We start from the raw sequence: 22,822 nt of genomic DNA on the forward strand, positions 1-22,822 counted from the left end.
CTTATCTATATATTTAAATGTTGTTTTTCTTCATCTTTTAGTTTTCATTTTTCCATGTAGTATAAAAACTATTACCTGTTTATATATTGGTACCGGTATGTGATTGAAGTTTCATACTGAGTTTACAGTATTTGTTTCAAATGAGAATCCTTTCCCTCTCTCCCCTTCTTACTTCATAGGATGTTTGAATTCAGTGATTTGGATACAGAATTGGTGCAGACATTTAGACAAGGATTGTAATGTTGTTATTTCTGTTTATTGCTATAAGAAGTGTTGAATTACAATGAGTGGCTTATTTACTATTAGCCCTAAAATGAAAAATCATCTTCAAGCTTTAAGTTGCAAAATTGAGAAGAATAAACACATTATTTGCTCAAAACAGGGAAATTGCTTCTGTTTTTCTGGAAAAGTGTATCCTGTATGAAATCAATGATATACTAAATTGTTAGTATAACAATTAATTAAAGTGATATCGGTTATAAAATTCTCATTAAGTTGTTCTGTGCAGTCATTGCGTATAATTAAGACCCACAGGAAAACATTTGAAACCCTAATGTTCTCTTTTATTGTATTTGCAGATTCACATCATAGATTTTGATGATGAAAATAACATTATAAACAAAAACGTTCTCCTTCATCAAGTGGGTGAAATTTGGCACATTAGTACCAGTCCTGCAGATAAAGGTGTACTAGCAACCTGCTACAATAAAAGTAAGTCCTTTCTAACAACATTAAACTTAAGTGTTTTGATATTTTTGAATGTGCAAAGATTGAATATCTAGCTATGTGTAAACACTTCAAACTGGAATTATCAACACAGGCATTTTTCAAAAAACAACTGCTGTACTTTTGCCTATACCTCATTTGTCTTATATCATTAGGTCATCTTGGTTAGAAGTCTACTTTTGCATTCATGTCAAGGAAAGCAGCAAAATAAAAGTATTTCTTGCCTGATTACTGCAAAACATGGCAAATAAAATATATTCCTGTTATTTTAGGCATCATTCTTTTTATTGTTTTACATATCTGCTTTTGAAAGTGGAAGTAAATATCCTTCAGAAAAGCATCATGGCAGCATCAAGTTCTATTGCTGGTGAAGTTTGTGCATAATGTTATTTGTCATGTGTTAAATGGAGATTTGGTCACAGAGAACTAAGTTCTTATCTAAATATCTCATCAGAAATAGTAGGAATGCTCATTGTGTAACCTAACACTTAGTGCACAGCTGTTGAGATTAAGGATCTCTCTGCATTTCCTGGTTGATGCAGGTGTGAAGATTTTCTGTCGTGATGCTTGAAAAATCCACTTATATCACTTGGGGAAGGGAGAAAGTTTTCTCTCTGACAAGCAAGAAATCTGTGCTGTCAATTGGAACTACTACTATTTCTTCTAGTAAATAGTCCATTCTTTCATGGAAATACAATCTAAGAATATAAAAATAGTGAGTTTCGGGCTTTGTGCATTTGTGGATGGCTGTAGAGGTGTGAATTCCCACTGTTGAACCTTGTGGCTATATTGGAGAGAAGGTTCCAGGATTTCTTGGTTCTCCTAGTTCTTTTGGATTAAAATAAAAGTGCTAACATTTGAATTTCTTCCACAAATCTTATGTGAATCTTTTAAAGGCAATTATAGAAGATAAGTAGAGTAATAAAGAGTTCTTTTTGTTTTCTAAACTGCAAATCATTGTGGGCATTTTGACTAAGAGAGCACTGAAATGGTACTGGACTAGTTTTTGGATTACTTCTTACTGTCTGGTTGACGTAATGGCCATAACTTCCTCACTTGCCAGTGATGCGTGGAGAACATGAGAAAGCAGTAATCAGGCCTGAAATTCTATAGCCATCTTTGTAATTTTCTGGCTAGTTTCAGAGGAGAATGAGAGAAAGTTGTTTGAAGTCTCCTTTAAAGAAAACAAAAACAAGTTTCTAAGTTTCTCTCTTTAGCCTTTCTGAGTTGATTGCCTTTTTTTTTTTTTTTCTTTCTTGAAGAATATGGTGCCGCATGGAATAGTGTAAAGCATTTTAGGGAATTTATGCCTCTCTTTCCCTGCATAACTGAACAGCAAGATGATATGAGATAGCTTATCAAGTCCAGTATTTTATGTATGTAAGGTACCATTTAATATTAACCAGTCTTAATTTATTCCATTTGTATCTATTTTTGAGCTCAAGGATTGTTCTAGAAAGCATGGTGAGAACAAAAATATAGGCCTTCTTGAGAAAAGAGTAAAAAATTATTTGTTCTTTGTAATATGTTATCGTAATTTTTTATAGAAATATGCATATTAATTGAAAATTGGCTTTGGGAGAGAGCTTACTGAGACTGGATAGAAGCTCAATTCTAGCAAATGCTACATTTCTGTGAGATCTCAGATTTCCATTATTGAACCTGTTAATTTATATGCACGTTCTCTATTCTACCTTCTTTGTGTTCTAGATTTAGTTTAGTTTTCGAACATTAAGCTTTACTGTTTGTGCTACATGCATCTTCGTTTAGGATCATAAGCCATGAACTTTTTGCAGAAAAGAACATCTGATTCTTAAATGATTATTGATGACTCTAAATAGCAACATATAGAACAGCAAGCACATAGCGTGGGGTTCTAATAATAACGCATGCTGAATTTAGCAGACCACTTGTTTCAGTTGCATTACTGCTTGAATTCTTTAAAAACACTTTTATGTATTGCATTTGTTTTGTTGCTTTAGAGAGACTCTTTAACTGTTTTGCTCATTGAAGTACCAGTCAAATGAGATGATGTTGTCAGGAACAGTTTTAGGTACTGTGACCATTTCTTGTGTCTGAACCCAGTACTTCTGGCAGGTGTTGACTGGGAGATTGAACAAATGTGATGTGTGTCCATTATTAATAGCTATTTTTTGAACTTTCTTAAATAAGCGGTGGAATGTGGCACTGAAGGAAAGTGGAATCATGTACATTTTGCATTTCATAGCTTGTTGAAGTAAGCTAGTGGAATAGGGTGAAGCACTCATTAAAACACTTGGAAATTTCCTCACGTACTGGGAGAGATACTGAGTTTTCTTTTACTTTCTCACATTTACAGATAATCAGCATAACCAAGGTATGAATAAGGTCTGACATTACTTCACAAAGAACAGATGTAATAGGTGCGAACAGAATAGCACATTTTTCACAGCTCTCCTGCTCTTTGTTTTTTGTCTAAAAGGAGAAGTATGCCTTTCGTATAGGAAGTTTGGGGAAGATAATAATGCTTAAACTGAAAGAATAATACTGTGTGCCTACTTTGAAGAGAGATTTAGAGTCTTGATTAACTTAAAGATATTTTGCAGCTAGTGATACAGAAAACCATTGATTCTTGATTAATTTGTTTGTTGTAGTGTTTCAGTCATCTGGACTTGTTGTTCCTCAGACTGCAGATGAATTCTTTTTGTAAAACTGACTTATGCAAGATAAAATATTTCTTTTTAAACCTACTTTTCCCAGATTTTAGGTACCTTTTTTTCAATCATACCATATTTAAAATGCAGGGAAAAATCTTTTCTGTAGTAACCAGTTATTGTTATCCCCTGTGATACAAGACGTTAAAACTTTTTTTATTTAATACTTGACAATTAACACTACTGCCTCAAAATCAAAAAATAGTGCTAGTGGTCTTTCTGTATGTTTTGAAATCTGATGTTTGCTTCACCCCTCTTGTAGGGATAAAAATTAGCAAAATAATGTAATATGCAAAGCTTTTTGTTAATTTTGCTGAGTGCTAAGAATTGAATGAGGGAAATGGATATGGATACTTGTATTCAGCTGGTAACACCAGGATATTTATGGGATCAAGATTCAAATGGAAAGTTGTAAGCTCTCTGTGGGTGTTTGGGAAGGGTGCTGATGGAGTAATGTTCAGATCTGTTACTGTTGAGAGAGGCCTTGAATTGATGTAACAAGGCTCTTAATCAGAAGTTGAATGATCTTCTTGGATGGGGAAATTTCTGTATTTGTTTTTTTTTTTTTTTGGTTTTGTGGGGTTTTTTTCTTCAAAGAAGGCATTTTAGCTGCTTCTAAGCATGATGGTGTGGGATTTTACAGATCTGAAGCTTCTTTCGTGTCTGTGGATATGTATAGGTGTATGGTGTCTTTTCCCCCTAGTGTACTAGCATCTGCTTCCAAAGTTCTAGTTATGGGCTTTTTTACCCTTGATTTGTACAGGTAGGAATACTTCTTTGTAAGGAGTGATGCTAATGTAATCTGCCCCATCACTCTCTGGAAGATTTACAAATATCTTTTTATTTTTCTTCCTGCTTCATGGATATGATTTTTTTTTTTTTTTTTTTTACTTGTCCTTGCCATGTAAGTGAAAGAGGCATAAGGAGGTACAACTTCAAATACAGATTATTATTGATGCACCTACTGAAGAGCAAAGTTATGTGCTCATGAGCCATAATAGCTAGGCTTCCATGTCAGTAAAAATTAGTGTTCTTGTTGTCCACTAGATATTTTTTATGAAGTTTGACTTTTGATAAATTCAGGGCTTTTTTTGCCCCCAAAATGGCTAAGCTTACTACAATTCAGTTGTCATTTTGAGATGAATTTTCATTTTTGAGCCACTCCAGGCAAGGTCTAACGAGTGCCATGTACAGAGTATTTCAGCAGTTGGAGGCAGACTTTTCATGCTTAATTTTGGCAGACAGGTCAAATAAGAGTCACTGCCCTTTTACATAAAGCCTGTCAAAATATTTCCTATTTACTGGTATATTGATTCTGTAACCTTTTAAAATGATTATGCTTTCAAGAAAAGTAACTTCTCTAAAAAGTGGCTTAGGTAACTTCCTTGTTCTCAAGAAGTCACAGAGAAATTTAAATTCTTGCTGAATATGCAGTTTGGGAGCTATGTTTTCTAAACACTTTAAGTTGATTTAAATATGTCTCTGTATTCTTTTGTTTAGGGTGTGGTTATATAAGTAGGTTTTAAAACCAAAAAAAAAAATATCTTCCTTTCTCTCAAAAACCAGGAACCCCTTTTTCTTGTTAGCATCAGTATTTACTACTTTGATTACTAATTTTGACATTGCGTCATAAATAAAGCCTTGTATCTTTTCATTCTGGATGGTGATATAAACTAGAATAATACTGGTTCCAGTAGTATTGGAACAAATAGATCTTTAGGTATTAACCAGAAATTCCATTTTCTAGGCCATTTTGTCTTAATATAAAGACAAAACAGTGCAGTTCTCTCTCCAACCCTCCCCATGCACACACATTAAAAATACTGATTTAGAGAAATTGTGTAATTGCAAAGGGAAAACTTACTCTATTCAGTTCCTGTCTTGATTATAGTGGTCCCCCCCTCCCACCAATGATGGGTATGTCACTTACAGAATTTTATACCATTACTACTAATATTATAGGAAGATGACTTTAGTATCAAGTGATAGGCTTATCATTTATGTGTAATCTTGCCTAACTTTCAGCAAAGATTAGAAATATATGATGCTGAAGGCACAGTATATTTGCCTATACTGCACATTTCTAACGTACTCAGTGATATTGTATGCTAGAAACTTAAGACCATTCCTGTCTAAGTTACATTACTAACAGATAAGATGTGTAGTTGGTAGATCGAGTAAGAAATTGGAGCTGATGTTGTTTTTCTGTTTTTTTTGTCATTTGCTGCCTTTGCCATTAGAAATTTTGTCTTGCATTCAAATGGTAGCGTCGATGTAGCCAAAGCACAATAAAGCATTAACTATTTTTTGATAAAACATTGAAACAGATTTAGTAACAAGTAACATTCTGCAAGATTAATTTTGCATGTCTATTTTAATAAATAAAAATTATTTCCTAGGTTTTTTAAACTTCATGGTGGTAGGGGGGGAAATACCAGCACAGCAACCTATGAACCTAGTGGCTTTCCAGTATTTTAGAAAAATAATTGGATCCTTCAGATCCGTGGTTTAAAATAAATAAATAAAAATCCCTGATATGTGAACTACCTATTTCAGGTAGTCATTACACTAAGAAGTAACTTCTTTTTGTAAATGTGTTTGGTAGCTCTTTGGTATTGTGAACGCTGTAAGAATTACGAATGTTCTATTTTATCCCAGATTCCTGAACTGAGGGAAGAAGGGTGCATAAATATGTGAAAGAAGCTAGGTATAAGAGGGAAAAGAAAGGATTAAAATCTGAATGGGGGAAGGGGGAAGAAGGCTTTGTAAAATTAATACTTAAGATATCTAGATGAACTTAGGCACTGTTAGTCAGTCTTGTGACATGTTGATGCGGTATTTTCCCCCTCTACTGTGGCAAGTCAACTGAATAAAAATAAGGGGTAGGTTTTTTCTTGAAAAGGGTAAGATTGCTACTGACAGCTTTAAAGTAGGTAGAAATTAAGGGGAAAAAATTAGTTTAGTCTTCTAGCTTTAGAAGTTAGATTTATTAAAGTTCAGTATGATACAGATCATATTTTAAAGAAAGCTTAAAGGATAGATTGTTGAGAGAAGGGTACAGTATGCAGGGGTTTTTGGATGGTGTTAAAATGTCAATAAGCTGGAGTGCTACAGTTGCATTTTAATTGGTTAATGCTTAATCTCTGAAATGTTACACATGCTTTCTTGCCTCTGGTATTTATTAATAATGTTCAGCAAAGCAGAAATCAAATAATTTGCTTCGCAGTGACGCAGAATTAAAATGGAGGATGCTGTATTTCGTGGAAAATCCCTGTCAGAACAGTTCTAGGAACTTCACACCTTTTTTTTCTCCCCCCCTACCCCCCCCCCCCCCCTTCTAACTAGCTGTAGACGGCTGACTATTCAGTTCTTACTGTCTTTTAATTAAAATGTAACAGGAGTGATACTTTAAAAAAGTGAATAAGAAAAGTGACAAAGGAATTATGGAGGTTATAGTATCTTAGTAGAAAATGCACTTTTAAATATCAGAAAAGAATAATTATGGGGTGGGGTGATGGTCAAGAGTATATCCTTCAAATAATGATATAAAATAATGAGAATAATGGTACACAAAATATAATATTAAGTTTAAAAATGAAGATAAATTAGTCTTCAGATGTGCAAGAAGTTGGTAGCCATCCAAGAGCTTTACTCGCCCACGAAGAGGAACATCATTTCACATGTCTCTTACTACTACAAATTTGAAAGAAGCCTTGCTTTGCTAGTCCAAAGAGCATCCTAGCCTACACAAGGGTAACTTTTTCATTGTAATGAGGTGAAATGCCAAAACCCTGTAGATCATGCTAGAGCAGAGCCACTTGAACTGAAACAGTGAATACCTGATAGTGTGCTAGACCCCATTGGAATATGATCCATATTGCTCAGGCTTCAGGCTACAGGATGGGAAATGGGAAAAGCATTTGAATGGACTTTTAATAGACTTCTGAGGCAGGGAGAAATACCAACAGACAACAGAACAGAGTGTCTCTAATAGATTTTTTTTATGTAAAGTAGTTGATGGGAGCCTCAGCTCTATGTTGCCTGAAAAAAAAGTGGGATCTGTGGGTTAAGATGATGTTGGGGAATACTTGGAAGTATGTCTATTTCTGAATGATGCCCTTTTCGTCGGTCCAGTTTATAATACACATTCACCAGGCGTCTGAAAAATTCACTAGTTAGGTGGATGTGCAGTGGTAGGTACAGGTAATATATTTTTTTTTTTTTGTTGGCCGCGTGTGTCTTGCATGTGCTTTGTTTCCTATAGAACTTTATTTTAATCTCCTGTCCTGTTTTATAAATCCCTTCCCTTCTCTCACCTGCCGTCTTAGGATACTGTTAAATTGGAGGTGGACTATTTCCTAAGGTCTTAGAAAGTAAATTTCAGCAATGTCATTAAAGGAAAAGGGAATGCAGAGGAATTTTTCTGTGGGTGATTTGAAGAGTTTTGCAGCTGTGCCAGTTTGTTAAATTCTGATACTATGTAATGGCTAGCTACTTGGGTAGTTACTCCATTCTGGTGAATGTTCTATAGATGCTTGGAAGAAATGATAAAATTGTTTGAGAAGTCAAGGAGTAAGGCAGACTGGTGGGTTCACATGAAGTGATGGGGAGATATAGAGGAGGAAATGGAGAAATGATCCAGACTAAAAATTCTGCATTGGTGGAAAATATAGTTTGCCTGCTGAACCTCTAATTGGATCTAGGTAGCTGTCTACATTACAGTAAAGGTGTGTTTTCAGGAAGTGATTGTAAGCAGCTACTTTGGCTTATCTCCTGCATGCAGGTGAAGGATATGCTTGGGGGGGGGAGTAAATGACCCTCTCTCGAGGGGGTCATCAGGAGATATACTGTTAACTGTCATAGATGTGGTAGGGGAAATGCTTACTGAAAGGCAAGGTGATGAAATGAAGGAGATAGTACAATTTGTAGCATTTTGTAGGCATTTCCTGTACCATTTAGTATCCATCAGTAGAAAAATCTATTATTGTGACTAAATGCCTCTTTTCTGGTTAGTGGTTTGTTTTGCATTTTATTTCTTTATCTGTGGCAACTCCCCCTATTTTCCTGAGACCTTACGATGTTCTTCCTTTCTGTGCCATTTAGTGAAATGATCACCGAAGTAATTTGATTCTTAAGTTGCTGAGTCTAACTCTTGATGCTGCTGTAGGATGAACAGTAGTCTGGAGACTTCGCCTTCTTTTTATTGTTTCAAACTGTGCTGGCAAACTAAACAAAATATTTATGCAGTTGTGAATTGGGTTGCAAGGATATTTTCACAGCCACATGAGTACCTTTATGTAATTGAAAACTTGAAAATTAAAATGTGACATAATGGGCTACAAAAATAACAGCATTAAAGTCTGATGTTTGGAATGATTTACTTTAATGATGTCAAGCAGGGTGAGAGAGGGTGTGGAAAGTGTGTGTGTGAGCTATATCAACAGTTAAAATGATTTAAGAATAAAACAACCTGTACCTGTTAGCTTGTGAGGGATAAAACCTGCTGACTGTAGAAACCTTAACATTGAATAATCAGGTTTTGGTATCAAACAGCTGGCTGCTTTTGGGTTTTTGCATCAGTGTTTCTATAATGATAATTTTTGCTGGTAACTGTAACCTGTAGACAAAAATAAATAGTCTCAGTATATTAGACTAATATGTTAATGTTATATGTATATTCCAGTAACTTGAACAGAGCCATGGCGTTGACCTAGGGGGCTGACTTGCAGTAGTATCTACTGTTAAACTGTTAGAATGCTCCCTGAGCAGTTTTGATGTAGGCCACCTAGAAATTTCAGGCAACAATGCCCAGAGGTAGTCCAAAAACATGAGTAGCTGAAGTGCAGCTTCCTTCTTTCAGCTTAAATTCAAATTTTTTTACAGGGTAACTGTTCTAGCTGTCCTCAGGGCAGGAGAACTGTACCTGACTATTTTAATTGAGTTGCTAAAGAAGAAAATACCTGTCATGGTTCTCTATTGCAGATTCCTATAAAAGACAGAGATTACTTGTTTTGGAGAATGTATTGCAGGGCAACATGCAAGTACTTCAGAAATTAGACAAAAGACATGTAAAGATGTATATGAAAAAAATTCAAGCATGAAGATATGGTCAAGAACTACTGTTCTGCTGATCTCAGTGGCATGATGGTTCTGTTGTGCAGTTTATTCCACAAAATCAAGATAAATAATTTTAGAGATAATTTGGTCCTTCTAGAGAAGAGGATATTTTGGAATATAGCTATCCTTTTTGTATAGCATTTGTACAGATTCTAGTGCTGTGGAGTGGTCCATATTGTGATCAGGATTGCTGGGTATTGTGCAGGTATGTCTGAGAAAGCTTCACACTTCTCAATTTGAAGTGAATGTTTAATTACTGGGTATTAGGTGCACACATTCACTGAGGCAAAACATGCCTTACAATGATAAGTGTCTAATTTATCCTACCTTTTGCTTCTGAAAAGGGTACTTTTTTTTTTTTTTTTCCTAGCTACTTTCAGATACTAAATTCTGAATTAGATTGTGGACCAGAGCGCTTTGCCAGTATGGTAACTTCTGAGCTTATACAAAGGTTCCAAGTAATCTGAGGTTTAACAAGTGTTCATGCCTTGACAAATTAAAAGGGAGTAATTCAAACTCTTAAATAATGTCAATAAATTATAAAGAATATACTGAAGAATTTTTTTAGGACTTGTATGTGAATCTTTCACCAGTACTTTTCATAATTCAATTATCATCAGCAAAACTTTGAGAGAGATGGTTTGGTTTGGGTTTTGTTTTTGTTTGGTTTTTGTGGGTTTTTTGTTTGTTTTTAAAAAAGAAAAAAACCCCAAACAGTTGACATCTTTTGTTCTTGATGACATTGAGACCATAGGCAGTCCTGAGCAAAGATGCTGGTGTTGTCTGCTGTCTGGTACTTCAGTCATCCTTAAAATGTGTAAATTCAGTCTCATCAAGTACAATTAAAAACTAACAGTTATTTTGAAGGAAGTTTTTCAGAGAATGCTTTATCCTGTGCTGCTTGGAGAAGAACATGTGTTGGTTATTTCTTTTAGGATTTTCTTAAAAATTCCTGTGGGAACAGAAGATGAAAGACATATACAAAGACATGTGGAAACGTAAGGCTGAAAAGAAAGATGTGAATGTGTACTCTTCATAGAATTATTTTATTTATTTAGTTAAACTGACAATTACAGATCTTAAAAACATTAAGAAGAATACTTGTCACCTTGTTTTTTGGGTGTCTTGTGTAGTAGTTAATGAAGGAAATACTTAAACAATGTTTAAAGAGAAGTATTAGCAGGAAAATCAGCCCTAAAATGGTTAAGTGCCCACTGATATCTGATTACTTTGAACTGCTGCCAGAAATGCACCTTCAGGTGAAGGCAAAATGAAAATGTAAATGTTCTAACATGTATGCTTTACCTGAAACTACTTTTATTGCTGTACTAACATAACTGATGTAACTGTCTAATGGCAATGTACAGACATACCTTACCAAGCATTTGACTTAAAATTTTTATTCTTAGCTTTCCCCACCTTGCATTTGTAATACATGTTCTAACTGTATTTGTTAAAATTTACTGATTAAAATGTAATACCATTGAAACATTTTTATTTCTGAATTTGCATAACTCTATTCCTATGGAGCTCTAGAAATGTATTACTTTTATTTGTTAAACTTTTACTACCAATTTTAACAGTTTAAACAATGAAAAAGCACTGGTGATTTTAAATTCTATTTTCTGACTTGTAAAATAAAATTGCTTACAACCAAGAAAATGTCATTCAAAGAAGGCCTGGATGCTCTAAGACCTGGAGATTTGATAAATTCTGCAAATAAGAGTTCCTTCAAACTCAGTGCCTCTTTGTTATATCCGTTTCACAGATGTGAAGCAAATAGCCTCAGCTATTTTGAAATATTTAGAAAATATGAAGTAGGCAAGCAATATGATAATTTCTAATTAATTTGTACTTGGAGCAGTATACTTGCATGCTGATGTAAATTAAATGTGTACTATCGCAGATTCTTAGGCAGACTTGTTACGTTAAGAAGCATCTATTGTACTGATGGCATTGGTGTATGCCACCATATCTGTTGGAATTTGTATTTGTTGCTGATGAAACTAGAGATTTCTTTCAAAAGAGGGAAATAGGATTGCAGCGTATCAATTGCAGTTAAAATTGAAAACAGCTATTGGTAAACGTCTCTCATATATTTATAAATGCAAAAAATTTGAAAATCATTTGCGAAAGCAGAAAGACGGTGGTCATTTTCTTTTATCCCTTTCATAAAAGGAAGCAGACCATATATGATTTTTTGCTCATCTACTTTCAATGTTTTCCCCCTTCAAATCAGGTCTACTTGTCCTGCTAACCAGTGAAACTGATCTGTTTTCAGACTTTAGTTTTATTGAGCAGCTACTTGGCTTCAATGACTTAACAAAAACTTGGAGGAATTTTAAGTACGGTACCCTTTTCCATACAAATTCAGAGTTTACAGTCCACAATGTAGATTCTCCATCTCATGCTCCTCCATAATGTTGGGATTATTCGCAGTTCACCTGAATTTACTAAGAAGATTGCTTGAACTGCTGGGAGAAGAATGTCTTTAGTGCTGCAAATTAATCCGTGTGTTTCTTTCCTTGTCTGTGTCATCCTTTGTTTTGAAATATGACTTCTTTAATGATTCGTTATCACTAAGTCAAATACAACTTCCCATCCATTTCTGTTTTGGAGGCTGAGGGGGACAGAGGAAGAGCTGCTGAGGTATCATACCTATTTATCTCTAAAATAGGTCAGGACGCAAGGGAATCTAGTTATCTTGATTAATTATCAGGGTAAGTTTTGCTGGTATAGAATTAAAAATTTTCTTGGACGTAACTGTCAGTTCTAGTGGAAGACCTGTAGAGGCAGGGAAAAACAAGGAATGACAATGATCTCTTGTTAGTGTGAACTGGTTTTGGTGTGGTGTGGGTGGGTAAGATGTAGCAAGGTATTTCACATTAATACTGCTGTTTCTGTGAGAGTTTACCTTAAGTATGTAAGACGTACGCTTACCTTTTCCTTCCAAATGGTTTAATACCAACCTGTTGCTCAGACCAGTGATTGGTTCATCTGTACCAGTATTGTGACTTCTACAGCAGCCACAGGAGATTCGATGTAGAACAGCCTAGACAGGTTTGTAGACAGGTCTCTAATCCCTTTTTGAACTAGTTGAGACTACATTCTGCCACAAACTTTTGTAACATCAATTGTCAGCCCTCTATTCATGGGCCAGACTCCCCACACTTTCTTTTTAAACTTAACTTGTACTGTTTTGATGAGTGCTACTTAATTCTAAGACTGCAAGATTTGGCCTGTAGTAGCAATTCTTTCACTTTGCTGCTGCTTTTCTGTTTCTGTAAACATAGGCCATGTTTTTTTCAAGTTGTTTTCCTTCCAAATGAAATACCCTAACCTGTTGAACATCTTATAAGACAGTTGTTTTATTGTCTGCATTTGTGTTGCCCTTGCTTAAGCCTGCTATGCACTTCTTTAGATGCAAACACTGGAATTGCACTCTCCATTTGAGATATGGACATATCAAGCTTTTATGGGGCTGTGAAACAACCCTTTCTATTTTATTCTTGGTGCCCAGTGTTTTGCTGGGTTCTGTAGCTACTGCTGCACATTAGGTTCAGAGGACTGTCAGTCTTGACACAAAGACCTTTTTTCTGAGTTGTAATGTAGACACTGATTTATTTTCCCAGTGCACATGTGTTTTTAAACTCCTACAAAAATAGGTTAGGTGCTTCCATTACATGTAGGGACATACAAAGCCACCAGAGGGCAAAAGAAAGTGGGACTGGAGAAGGCTGTTATCTGCAACTTCACACATGCAGGCAGGCAAGTGTGCAAAACACACATTTTGTTTTCTTTTTTCCAAACATGAATGGTGCCACTGTGCAGCTGTTATGAAGACTCAAGTGGCTTGGGATCCAGAACACAGACACATGCAAACATAAAACTGCTGTTTAATTTTGATGAAAAGGAAAATAGTTTGCATTTAAAATCCATTAATTGAAAACACTAAATCTGCTATGAGTTATGACTGTCTGGTGCATAGCACTTGCCAAACAGTAAACTTATGTATTAAACTTCCTGCAGAGAAAATTCATCAGTAAGGGTATTAGAGATAAGGCTGCTGGTGGTGCTTTCAACTGTTTAGTATTGAAGATGGCAGGTGACACGGACTTTACCGGTTTCACTTTACTGTAGTGAAATCTCTTGATCTAGGGATACCATTGGTACTGCCATGTGATATGCTACAGTCATTAAAATGGGGGGAAGTTGAACACATCTCTATATTCCTATTCTCAGCAGTAGTGGCAGGATGTACAGAAGAAAGTTTATTCGCATAGTTTGAGGGGAAAAAATAAATGTGCTTGGTGTTCTTTTAATGTTCTTTGTAGCTTGTACCTGTTGTTTTTGTAGGGATTCTAGTTGTTATATATAATTTTTAGTGGTTCTTTACAAGTACTCTTCAGTAAGATTTTAAGGGAAATGATTGACTATCTGATCCATATGATGGAAGACTACTACAGAAGTGTTGAATGGCTTGAGAAAATGTTCCATGTTAATAGCTGTTCAAGTTTGCTGGCCTCTTTGCATAGATGTGATTTGGACTGAACTCAGTATACAGGTAATGTAGCTCTATTATCTTAATCTGTGCTATAATATTCACATGTAAGACTGCTGCAGGAGTCAAGCTCGGTATTGTCTCAGCCAGTGTGTAAGAGCAAGTACGTAGGGAAAAGTAGTTATATCTGAGCCCCCAGTTCTTATAACTTGAAGCACAGATGCTTGTTATCCCTTGATTTACGATTTCATCTTTATTTGACAGCTGTTACCAGGATAATTGTGATGTTTGTGCTGTGAAGCAAAATAGAACTAGTATCAGAAAGAAAAGGGAGGAGAGAAAATGACTGAAATTGAAGTATTACAGGATGGTCATGATATTGAAAAGAGTGCTTCTAAAATACAGAAAGTGGATAAAATGCTTCTGAATTAAAACTCTCACTGGGAGAGAAGCTATTGAAATGTGCTGCTTTATCCTTCAGCATTAGAAGGTTTCATTCTACACCCCCCTTTTTTTTATCTTGGAGCAAGAAAAACTGTTTTCCTTCTTTAATTTCAAATAGCTTTTTAACTCAATTTTCAAATATTTGAACTGAACTAGTATAATAAACTGAAAGAAAATATGTTCTTTCTCCATCTCTAGTCAATGTTATTGCCGCAGTAAATAACGCTTTGCAGATACGCACAAGGCCCTATACTATGTGTTTAGAGATCCTTGTCCAACTAGCTTGTTAAATCAGTGAAACTTAGAAACTTGCTTTTCTCTGGTTTGTATTAAACTTCAGAATTGTTCCTGAATCATGCAAGTGTAACCAAGTATGCTGTGCAAGTTCCTTCAAGTAAATGTTAAAACATCTTGTGATTTCACCTTTTTTGCATTTCATTTTATATGGCCATCTTTCTACCGTGGAAAGATAGCCTGTTTTAGCTTCCCCATATCCCATCTTTCTTGGAATGCTGGAGAGGCTGAAGGAGCATCACTTGCTTGATAGACTCTTAAGAGAATGCTAAGGACTTTTTCTTTCTTTTTTTTTTTTTTCTCTCCCTTGCTGACTTATCAACACCACATTTCAAGTCCTAGTCATATCTTAAATATTTAGCTAATTGATAACTTCAAGTAGGAAATCTGTAGAGTTTGATATAGTCATCTGATAACATTAAATCTGTAGTTTATTCTATTCTCTACAGTGTTTATGTGAAAATGTGTTAAAATGTTTTGAAGACGTGTAATTTGAGGGTTTTTTCCTAATATTTAGGTGAAAGTTTGCAACATTAGTTCTTTTGTGTGAGGTTTTCTTTTTTAAAAAGGAAACTGCGATTACATTGACTTCATGTGCCATCAAACAAACATCATTGTTTCTGGCCATTAGACATATGACAAAACTGAAGAACCATTGCAGACATTTCTGCTACTGTAGCTGCTGGAGTGACAGATCACTACAGGGAGTATGAGAATTTGTGGTTAATATTTATGTGCCTTTTCTGGCATTGTGAAGACTATTTTGCAGCTCAGCATAGTTTTATGATGTCCGTTGTGAGTGTATGTGCCATCTGGTAGACTAACAGCACTTCTCCAGTGCTTAAGAATCCTGAGAATTCAGAGTGTAAGGAATGTCAGAGGGTTTTAAAGGATATTGAACCTCCTACCTGAAGCAGAATCAGCAATGATATCAGACCAGGTTTTTCAGGGCCTTATATGTTTTTTTTCTGATTTTTTCCTTATGCTTTAGTGGATCTTTTTTTATTTCAGTTTGTGCCTATTGCCTCTTACCCTGTCACTGAGAGAGTTTGTCTCAGTTTTCTTTAGTTCCTAACATCCTAATTTATTTTCATCGATAAGACTCACCCTGTGCTTCTCTTTTTGAGTCTCCAGTCCCATCATGATCTCTGTAGCCCTTACCTGCACTTGCTCCAGAATCTCCATGTTTCTTTTGTACTGGGGAGCCAAGAATTGCATGCAGTACTCCATAAGGGGTCTGCCCAGGACTGAGCAGATGGGAAGGATCACATCCCTTGACCTGCTGGGAATGATCTGTCCGATGCAGCACAGGAGGCTGTTTGCTTTCTTTGCCATAAATGCATGGCTGGCTTATGCTCAAATTGTTGCCACCCAGACCCTCAGGGCCTTCTCTGCAGAGCTGTTTTCCAGCTGGTCAGCCCTGAGTGTGTACTGGAGCATGGGGTTATTCCTCCCCAGGTGCAGGGCCTTGTGTTTCACAAGGTTTTCATGAGGTTCCTGTTGGTCCATTTTTCCAGCCTACTGTGGTCTGTCTGAGGTTCCCTGAGGTCATTAATGAAGATGCCAAACAGTATTGGCCTCATTGTCAGTCCCTAGGATACACCAGTAGTGACTGGCCTCCAGGTGGATTTCATGCCATTGATCGCAACCCTTTGAGAATGGCAGTTCAGCCAATTTTCAACCCACTGCATTGTCCACCTGCACTTCTTCAGCTTGACTGTGAGGATGTTATGAGAGGGTGCATCAAAGGCTTGTTAAAGTAAAGATAAACAACATCAACTACTGTCCCTGTGTTTAGTGAGCCTGCATTTTCAGCTTAATTTTCATTGCAGAATGCAATCATATTCATCAGGTATGATGTCGTCTTCGTAAATCTTGTATGTGTGTACTGTGAGTGCTCCCAGTTGCTTTATGTTTGGAAATGTTTTCCAGGTTCACTTAATCCGTCACCTTCGTAGGGACTGAGGGGAGGATGATTAGTGTGTAGATCCGCCTTACCTATCTTAAAGGGGGGAATGATAGTTATTGTTTTGAAGTCCTCAAGAGCCTCTCCCCATCATCATGACCTTTCAAAGGTAATTGCAACTGGTCTCATAGTGACATTGGCCAGCTTCTTCAGCTCTAATGGGTGCATCTACTCAGGTCTTATTTGTTTAAATATTCCCTAACTCTATGCTTCTCTATGGAGGGTAAGTCTTTATTACTCCAGACTTTCCCACTGGTCTTGGGATCCCTGAGTCCTAAGGGTAATAAAATCAGGGTAAAGAAAATATTTAGTACTCTGGACTTCTCTCTGTCATCAGGTCCTCTTTCTTGTTCAGCAGTGAGCCCACATTTTCTCAAGTCATCCCTTTGCTGATGCTATATCTGTATAGCCCTCATTCTGTATTCAACTCCAGGTGAGCTCTGGCTTCCTCACCACGTTCTTGTGCGGTGAGATATTGTTTCTATATTCCTCCTAAGTCACCTGTCCCTTCTTCCACATCTTGTATGCTTTCTTTCTGTGTTTGAATTTAGTTAGGAACTCCTTGTTCACCTAGGCAAGCCTCCTGCCACTTGTTTCACTTCTTGCTCATCTGGGTGGACCATTCTTGAGCTTGGAGGAGGTAAACCTTGAAAATCAACTTGCTGTCATGTATCCCTTTTCTCTCCAGGACTGACTTCTGTGGGTTTCTTTGAAGACCAGGCCAAAGTCTGATCTCTTGAAGCCCAGGGTGATAGGGGATTTTGCTGTCTGCCTTGTTCCTTCATGTCAGGGAACAAGATGAACTCCTTCCTCTTACGTTCTTTGTAGCCCAGGCTTTCCCCAGCCTTCACATCTCTGACCAGCTTTTGATATTTGCAACTGTGAGGTCCAGCAGAATGCCTCCCCATTGCCTCGTTGATTTCTGGTGTTAGTGATCATCAATGTACTTCCTGTAGAAGTAGAAGCAGAAACTTCCTGTATCCTCCTGCATTTCCTTTCCAGCCGACACTGAGGTGGTTGAAGTCCCCCATAAGGACCAGGACCTGTGAATATGAAGCTCCTTCTTATTGTCTGAAGGCTGTGTTACTGTTTGCCTTCATCCTTCCTGCAGCAGACAACTGTGATGTTCCACATTGTCTACCTTCAATCCTAAACCAAAAGCTTGCAGCAGGCCCTCATCCCTCCACAGAGCTCCATGCACTTGAGTTGCTGTTGTTCATAAAAGATGATTCTCCCTTCTTGCTTTCTTGATCTGTCCCTCCTAAAGAACCATGCCTCTCTGATCGTGGTGAGATTGTACACCCCAGTAAGATTCTGCATTTGGAGTAAAAATAAAGCCTATTTGGTCAGTACTAGCAAAGAAATTGTATCGTATCTCTGAGCTGAAGATTTGACTGTAGGTTGGCACAGGGCTTATAAAAAAACCGACCGTGGCTTTTTTGGGCTTGTTTTTATTTGGTTCTATTTTCATGTTTTTTCTTCTTAAATGAGAAGCTTTTTTAGGGAAGAGCTCTATGTCTTTCTCCACTTGAGTTCCATACAAAAACCAATGGTGGGGTTTTCTCCTGTGAGTACTTCTGAGCTGTAAATAAATGAGAACTCTACAGTAATTAGCAGCCAAGAAACAACAACATGTATTGTTTGAATGCCTCAGGTTGAGAACACTGCTGATTACTGTAGGGTACTAATTATTCTTTTTTTTTTTTCTCTGGACTTTCTGGATTTGTTTGCTGTTGATACCTTGATATCAGGTGAGTGGAGTTCAACTAAAAAAAATCCAAACACGAGTAACACTTCTTATATTAGTAAAACTAGCTTTCTTATTGTAGCACTTGTAACTTCACGAACAGAAAATCAAATGATATTGCATCTAGCCACTAATTGTTTATAATTATTTTCTTCCATGATTACAGGTGCTTGATGTATGAGCACATCTGGAAGTTAGCTACCCAAATTGGACAAATAATGTGAAGATATAAGCAACTTATGACTCTGAGATCTAAGTTCTGAATCACAAGTTACTGCTGGAATAAAGTGGGGTTGTTTTGTGTCAATAATGACCACACATCTGGGCTTCTGTTGAGGGAAAGTACAAAGTGGAAACTCCTAAAGGCTGATATAAGGGGTAGTGAACCTACCTTTTCAAATCAAGCTAGTGGTTAGAACTTGGTGTAGCAAGCTTGAGGCAGCCACATAAACTGCTCATGTAGGATATAGTGACATTAGTCCTGTTTGAAGTAGGTTTCCATGAACTATGAAGTTGTTTTATTTGTCTTTGGAATGCCTATGGAGTAGAGTAGGCATGCTAGATGTTGGTTGTTTGGACAGACCATTGAATATGCAGTTGTCTAGTAAGGTGCTCGATTCGATGGGGGGCAAGTGCTTTGCAGTTCCCATTAACTTGTTAAGGAGTATATAGTGGTTTAATACCTTGTGAAACATCAAGTGGGAACCTTAGTGCATTGCTGTCACCTAGCTCAACATACCTGACAGCTGCCGTGGCCTTGCTGGTGATAAAAGCGAGTTCCTTCATGAGACACCTGCTTTCTCTTTGCCATACGTTGTGTGTGTTAAAGTATCAATGTTGATAATGGTTCAGCTTGACTAGCCTTATTGATGATGGAAGCCAACGTGTACATGTGGTTCATTAACTTCTACTGGTGTATGGTGCAGCTCTGAGCACAGGGTTAAATCTCACAATGCTTTTTGTATGGCCAGCTGATACCTTGCTTCTCGTATGGCTCCCACTGTTGTGGTGTGCTGGTGCTAACAATAGTAGGAAGATTATTGCAGACAAACAAAAAAAGAGCATGTAGTTAGCGCTAGTTTCTTAATTCTTTTCTACTGTGTTAAAATACCTGGACAGATATATCTGACATATCAAATAAACCGTAAGTCATTGTTGTGACGGGTGAGATCTGATCATGTGAAGTGTCAGAAAGAGCATACCTATTTGTGCTGCTGAGCAGCTTTTAGAGTGTTGCAGACAAATTCTGCCTGAAGAGCAAAGTTCAGCTCATCAGTGTAGCAATGGTTGCTGTTCTTCATTTGGGCTGTCTCCACATGGCAGAGTTCCAGAAATGCAGTCAGTAAATTTTGAGCTCCGTCAAATAGATGTGTATGTGCAGAGCATATCCCCCAAAAAGGTATGTGCTGGAACATTGTCTCAGATCACCTCTGGAACAGCATAAGAAACAGCAGGCTATAAAAAAGCACAAATACATGCCTTCTCCAAACTTGCAGCTGTCTGACTACTAGGTTTCTGCAGGCTTTGTCTCCTGTTCCCATACAACGTGGTGGGTTTATCTGTCTCTCCATGTCATACCTCATGCCTTCTCACACTCTTAGGTCATTCTCTCGGTGTTACTGTCCAGCCTGTGAGGTTTTTAAAGCCTCCTTAGACATCTGTATATACAATGCAAATATGGAAGCCTTTTCTCTAGAGATCAAAGTCTGTATCTGTGTTGTATTGGTGTGCAGTAAATGTGAATTTATGGCCACCTGTGATCTGCATGCTAACAAGAGGGTTGCTGTTTATGCAGTGCTTTCTGCAGGTTGGAGTAATGAGACAACAGCTAAGTATGGAAGATGTCCTGTGTATGAATATGTCTGGATTGTTGTATGTCACTGTTTTCCTATTAATCGTTTCTACTTTCAACTCCACTTGAAAACATACTTCCATTAGGATACAGAGTGACCTGCTGTGTTGTTTCTGCCCTGTTTCCATGTTTATGTTTTTCAAAAATCAAAGACTGTTTTTGGTAACTGTAAAGTGCTTGTAAGTGATGGAAAGAAAAATTAATCTGTCTACAGCTCTTTATTCCTACATATATTTCAGCCCATGTATTTCAGAAAAATGTTAAATAAAAGACTACACAGGCTTTTAGCACAAAAGATGAAATTCTTAGCCTAGAAAAAGAATGGTATGTTGTGTTTCCCCCTCTTCTTTTGCCTGTGAAGGACATGTTGTTGAATAAATAAATATGTTTATTGTTTTATGAATTGACTGAAAAGGCCACAAGGTTATTCTTTTAACAAAAAGATACATACTTGAATCCTTTGGGGTTTATTTCTTCATTTTATTAAACTAGGAGAAGGATGTTTACATTGATTTATAAGGAAGAGTGATAACTCTGTCAATGGAAAGAAGGAGGCTTCTGAACACTAGCTGCTTGTTCCTGTCATACTGTGAGCATTAATGGGCACCAGCTGGGCTGTAGCTATAGCAGCTTCACCACTTAGAGCTGCTGTGGCAATGCTGCAGAAGGGCCTCCCGTGCAGATTTAGGAAGTATACACTTCAGTTGTTGTTCCCTGGGCAACAGAGTAACTGCAGCCAGCTGGCTTTGCACCACCTGAGCTGATCAAAGAGCAAACCCTGTCAGGCACTGATACTTCAGCTCCTCTAGCTTCAGTGTGAATGTCGGCAGGCAGTGATGTCGGGAGCGTTGTCATTTGGGTTTCAAGGTTAAACACAGGGGAATGGAGTAGAATGACAGCAGAATGTAAAACGAAAACATCGTTCCTGTAGATACTACCATTTGATGTGTGTAGCTATTGGTTATAGAAAATTAGTTTTTAAATACTGGTTTATTAACGTACATATAAAATGTGTTTTGAAATTATTCAAAAAGAGAATAGGAGACTAACAATAACTGGCTTCAGTTTTGGGAGAAAGAAAAACAATCAAGGCTGATTAATCATACGTGTTTAGTTAAGAAAGACCATAAAGACTGATTGAACACAAAGGTTAAAATGCTTTGTAAAATGGAATAATTAGGGAGGACTGACCAGAGCTGGATCTGGTCTGCTTTGGGTGACTGCTGTAAGCTTCTGACAGGTCAGGACTGCAGCTGTTCAATGTATCGGCATACCTTAGTGGCATGGTAGGTTTTATTCAGCAAGTGGCGCCAGAAGAATGAAAGGTAAATGACTGAACAGCAATGAACTGTAATGTTGGCTGATGTGGACCTGTATAATTTGGATCAAAATACACTTCGGTCTGTTGAAGGGGGGGGGGTGGGAGGGGCAGGTGGTAGTATTTCTTGTATGTCCATTTCACTGTATTACACTTTTCCGTTTCTACTATGGCAACACTTACTTAAGCAAAATGTTAACTTCTTAAAACCCTGTTTGAATAATAATGACTGCTGTTGTTTTTAATCACTCTTAAAGTAAGTTTCTCCTTCAGTTTTTTCTAATGTCTCTACTTACTGCTGGTAAAAGATACTAACATCACTTTTGGAGAAAGCCTTCAGTGGGTGAACTGGTGGCAGGCAGAACATGGATAAGCAGTAGTACTTTGTGACTTCTATCAAGTTCTGGGTGTGCCTCAGCCTGCACCTGAAAGAGGAAGGCAAATGGAGCTTCTGGCTTTCTGTGTGTACTTAGACCTCTGCTGAAACTGCAGAGTGTCGATTAGCATCCACACTTCTGATGAGGATTTGTTTTTTATATTCCATATATTCTTTTTGGTTTTCTGTTTCATGCTTGTTTCACTGATATTTGACCGATGGAAGTTTCTCCAAAGTAGTTTAAGGTGGGGTTTTTTACTACCCTCCCTTTCTTTTTTGTTAAAACTCAAACCATCAAGCTCTTAAGTAGAATAGTTTCTTTTGTAGCTTCCTTACAAAAAACATATTTGGGACGGAGAATTTCAGTAATGGGATTCAGTGTGGGAAAACAATGAAATTACTGGGTTGTTTTAAATTGGAAAATCCTCATAGCTCCAACATAACAAGTATAGCTTTTTGTTGTCAATAAAAGAAAACCAAATAGAGGTCTACATGAGAACGCTTACTGTCTACAGTGACAAACTAGACTGCATCTTTCTTGTGCAACTACTCTGATTTATTGCATCAGTTGTCCAGATATCAATTGGTTTCTTAGTATGTTTACTGGGACTGCATGTTATGTCCTTTTTAAAGCTGTTATTTATTAAAGAGAATAAACTGTATCTTTCAAGAAGTCTGTATAAACAGATTTTTATGACACCTGATGTTCAGTTGAATTCTTTGTAGTTTTGCAGTCTGTGGCGTTTTCTGGAGGATTCTTTGTAATAATTCTGAACAAATTAAAATTT

General features: G+C 37.0%; 1 protein-coding gene across 2 annotated transcripts in view; it reads left to right on the forward strand.

The window, feature by feature from the left end:
- The window catches only part of EIPR1 (EARP complex and GARP complex interacting protein 1), an 89,162-nt gene that overhangs the window by 15,743 nt on the left and 50,597 nt on the right, over positions 1 to 22,822 (forward strand). For both annotated transcript variants that reach the window (XM_055810252.1, XM_005238200.4), the window contains exon 3: positions 579 to 711. In XM_055810252.1, coding sequence (XP_055666227.1) covers positions 579 to 711 — 133 coding nt within the window. The remainder of the gene's footprint in view (positions 1 to 578; positions 712 to 22,822) is intronic.

The sequence above is a fragment of the Falco peregrinus genome, chromosome 7 (assembly GCF_023634155.1).
Source record: "Falco peregrinus isolate bFalPer1 chromosome 7, bFalPer1.pri, whole genome shotgun sequence".
Classification (NCBI taxonomy): Eukaryota; Metazoa; Chordata; class Aves; order Falconiformes; family Falconidae; genus Falco; species Falco peregrinus.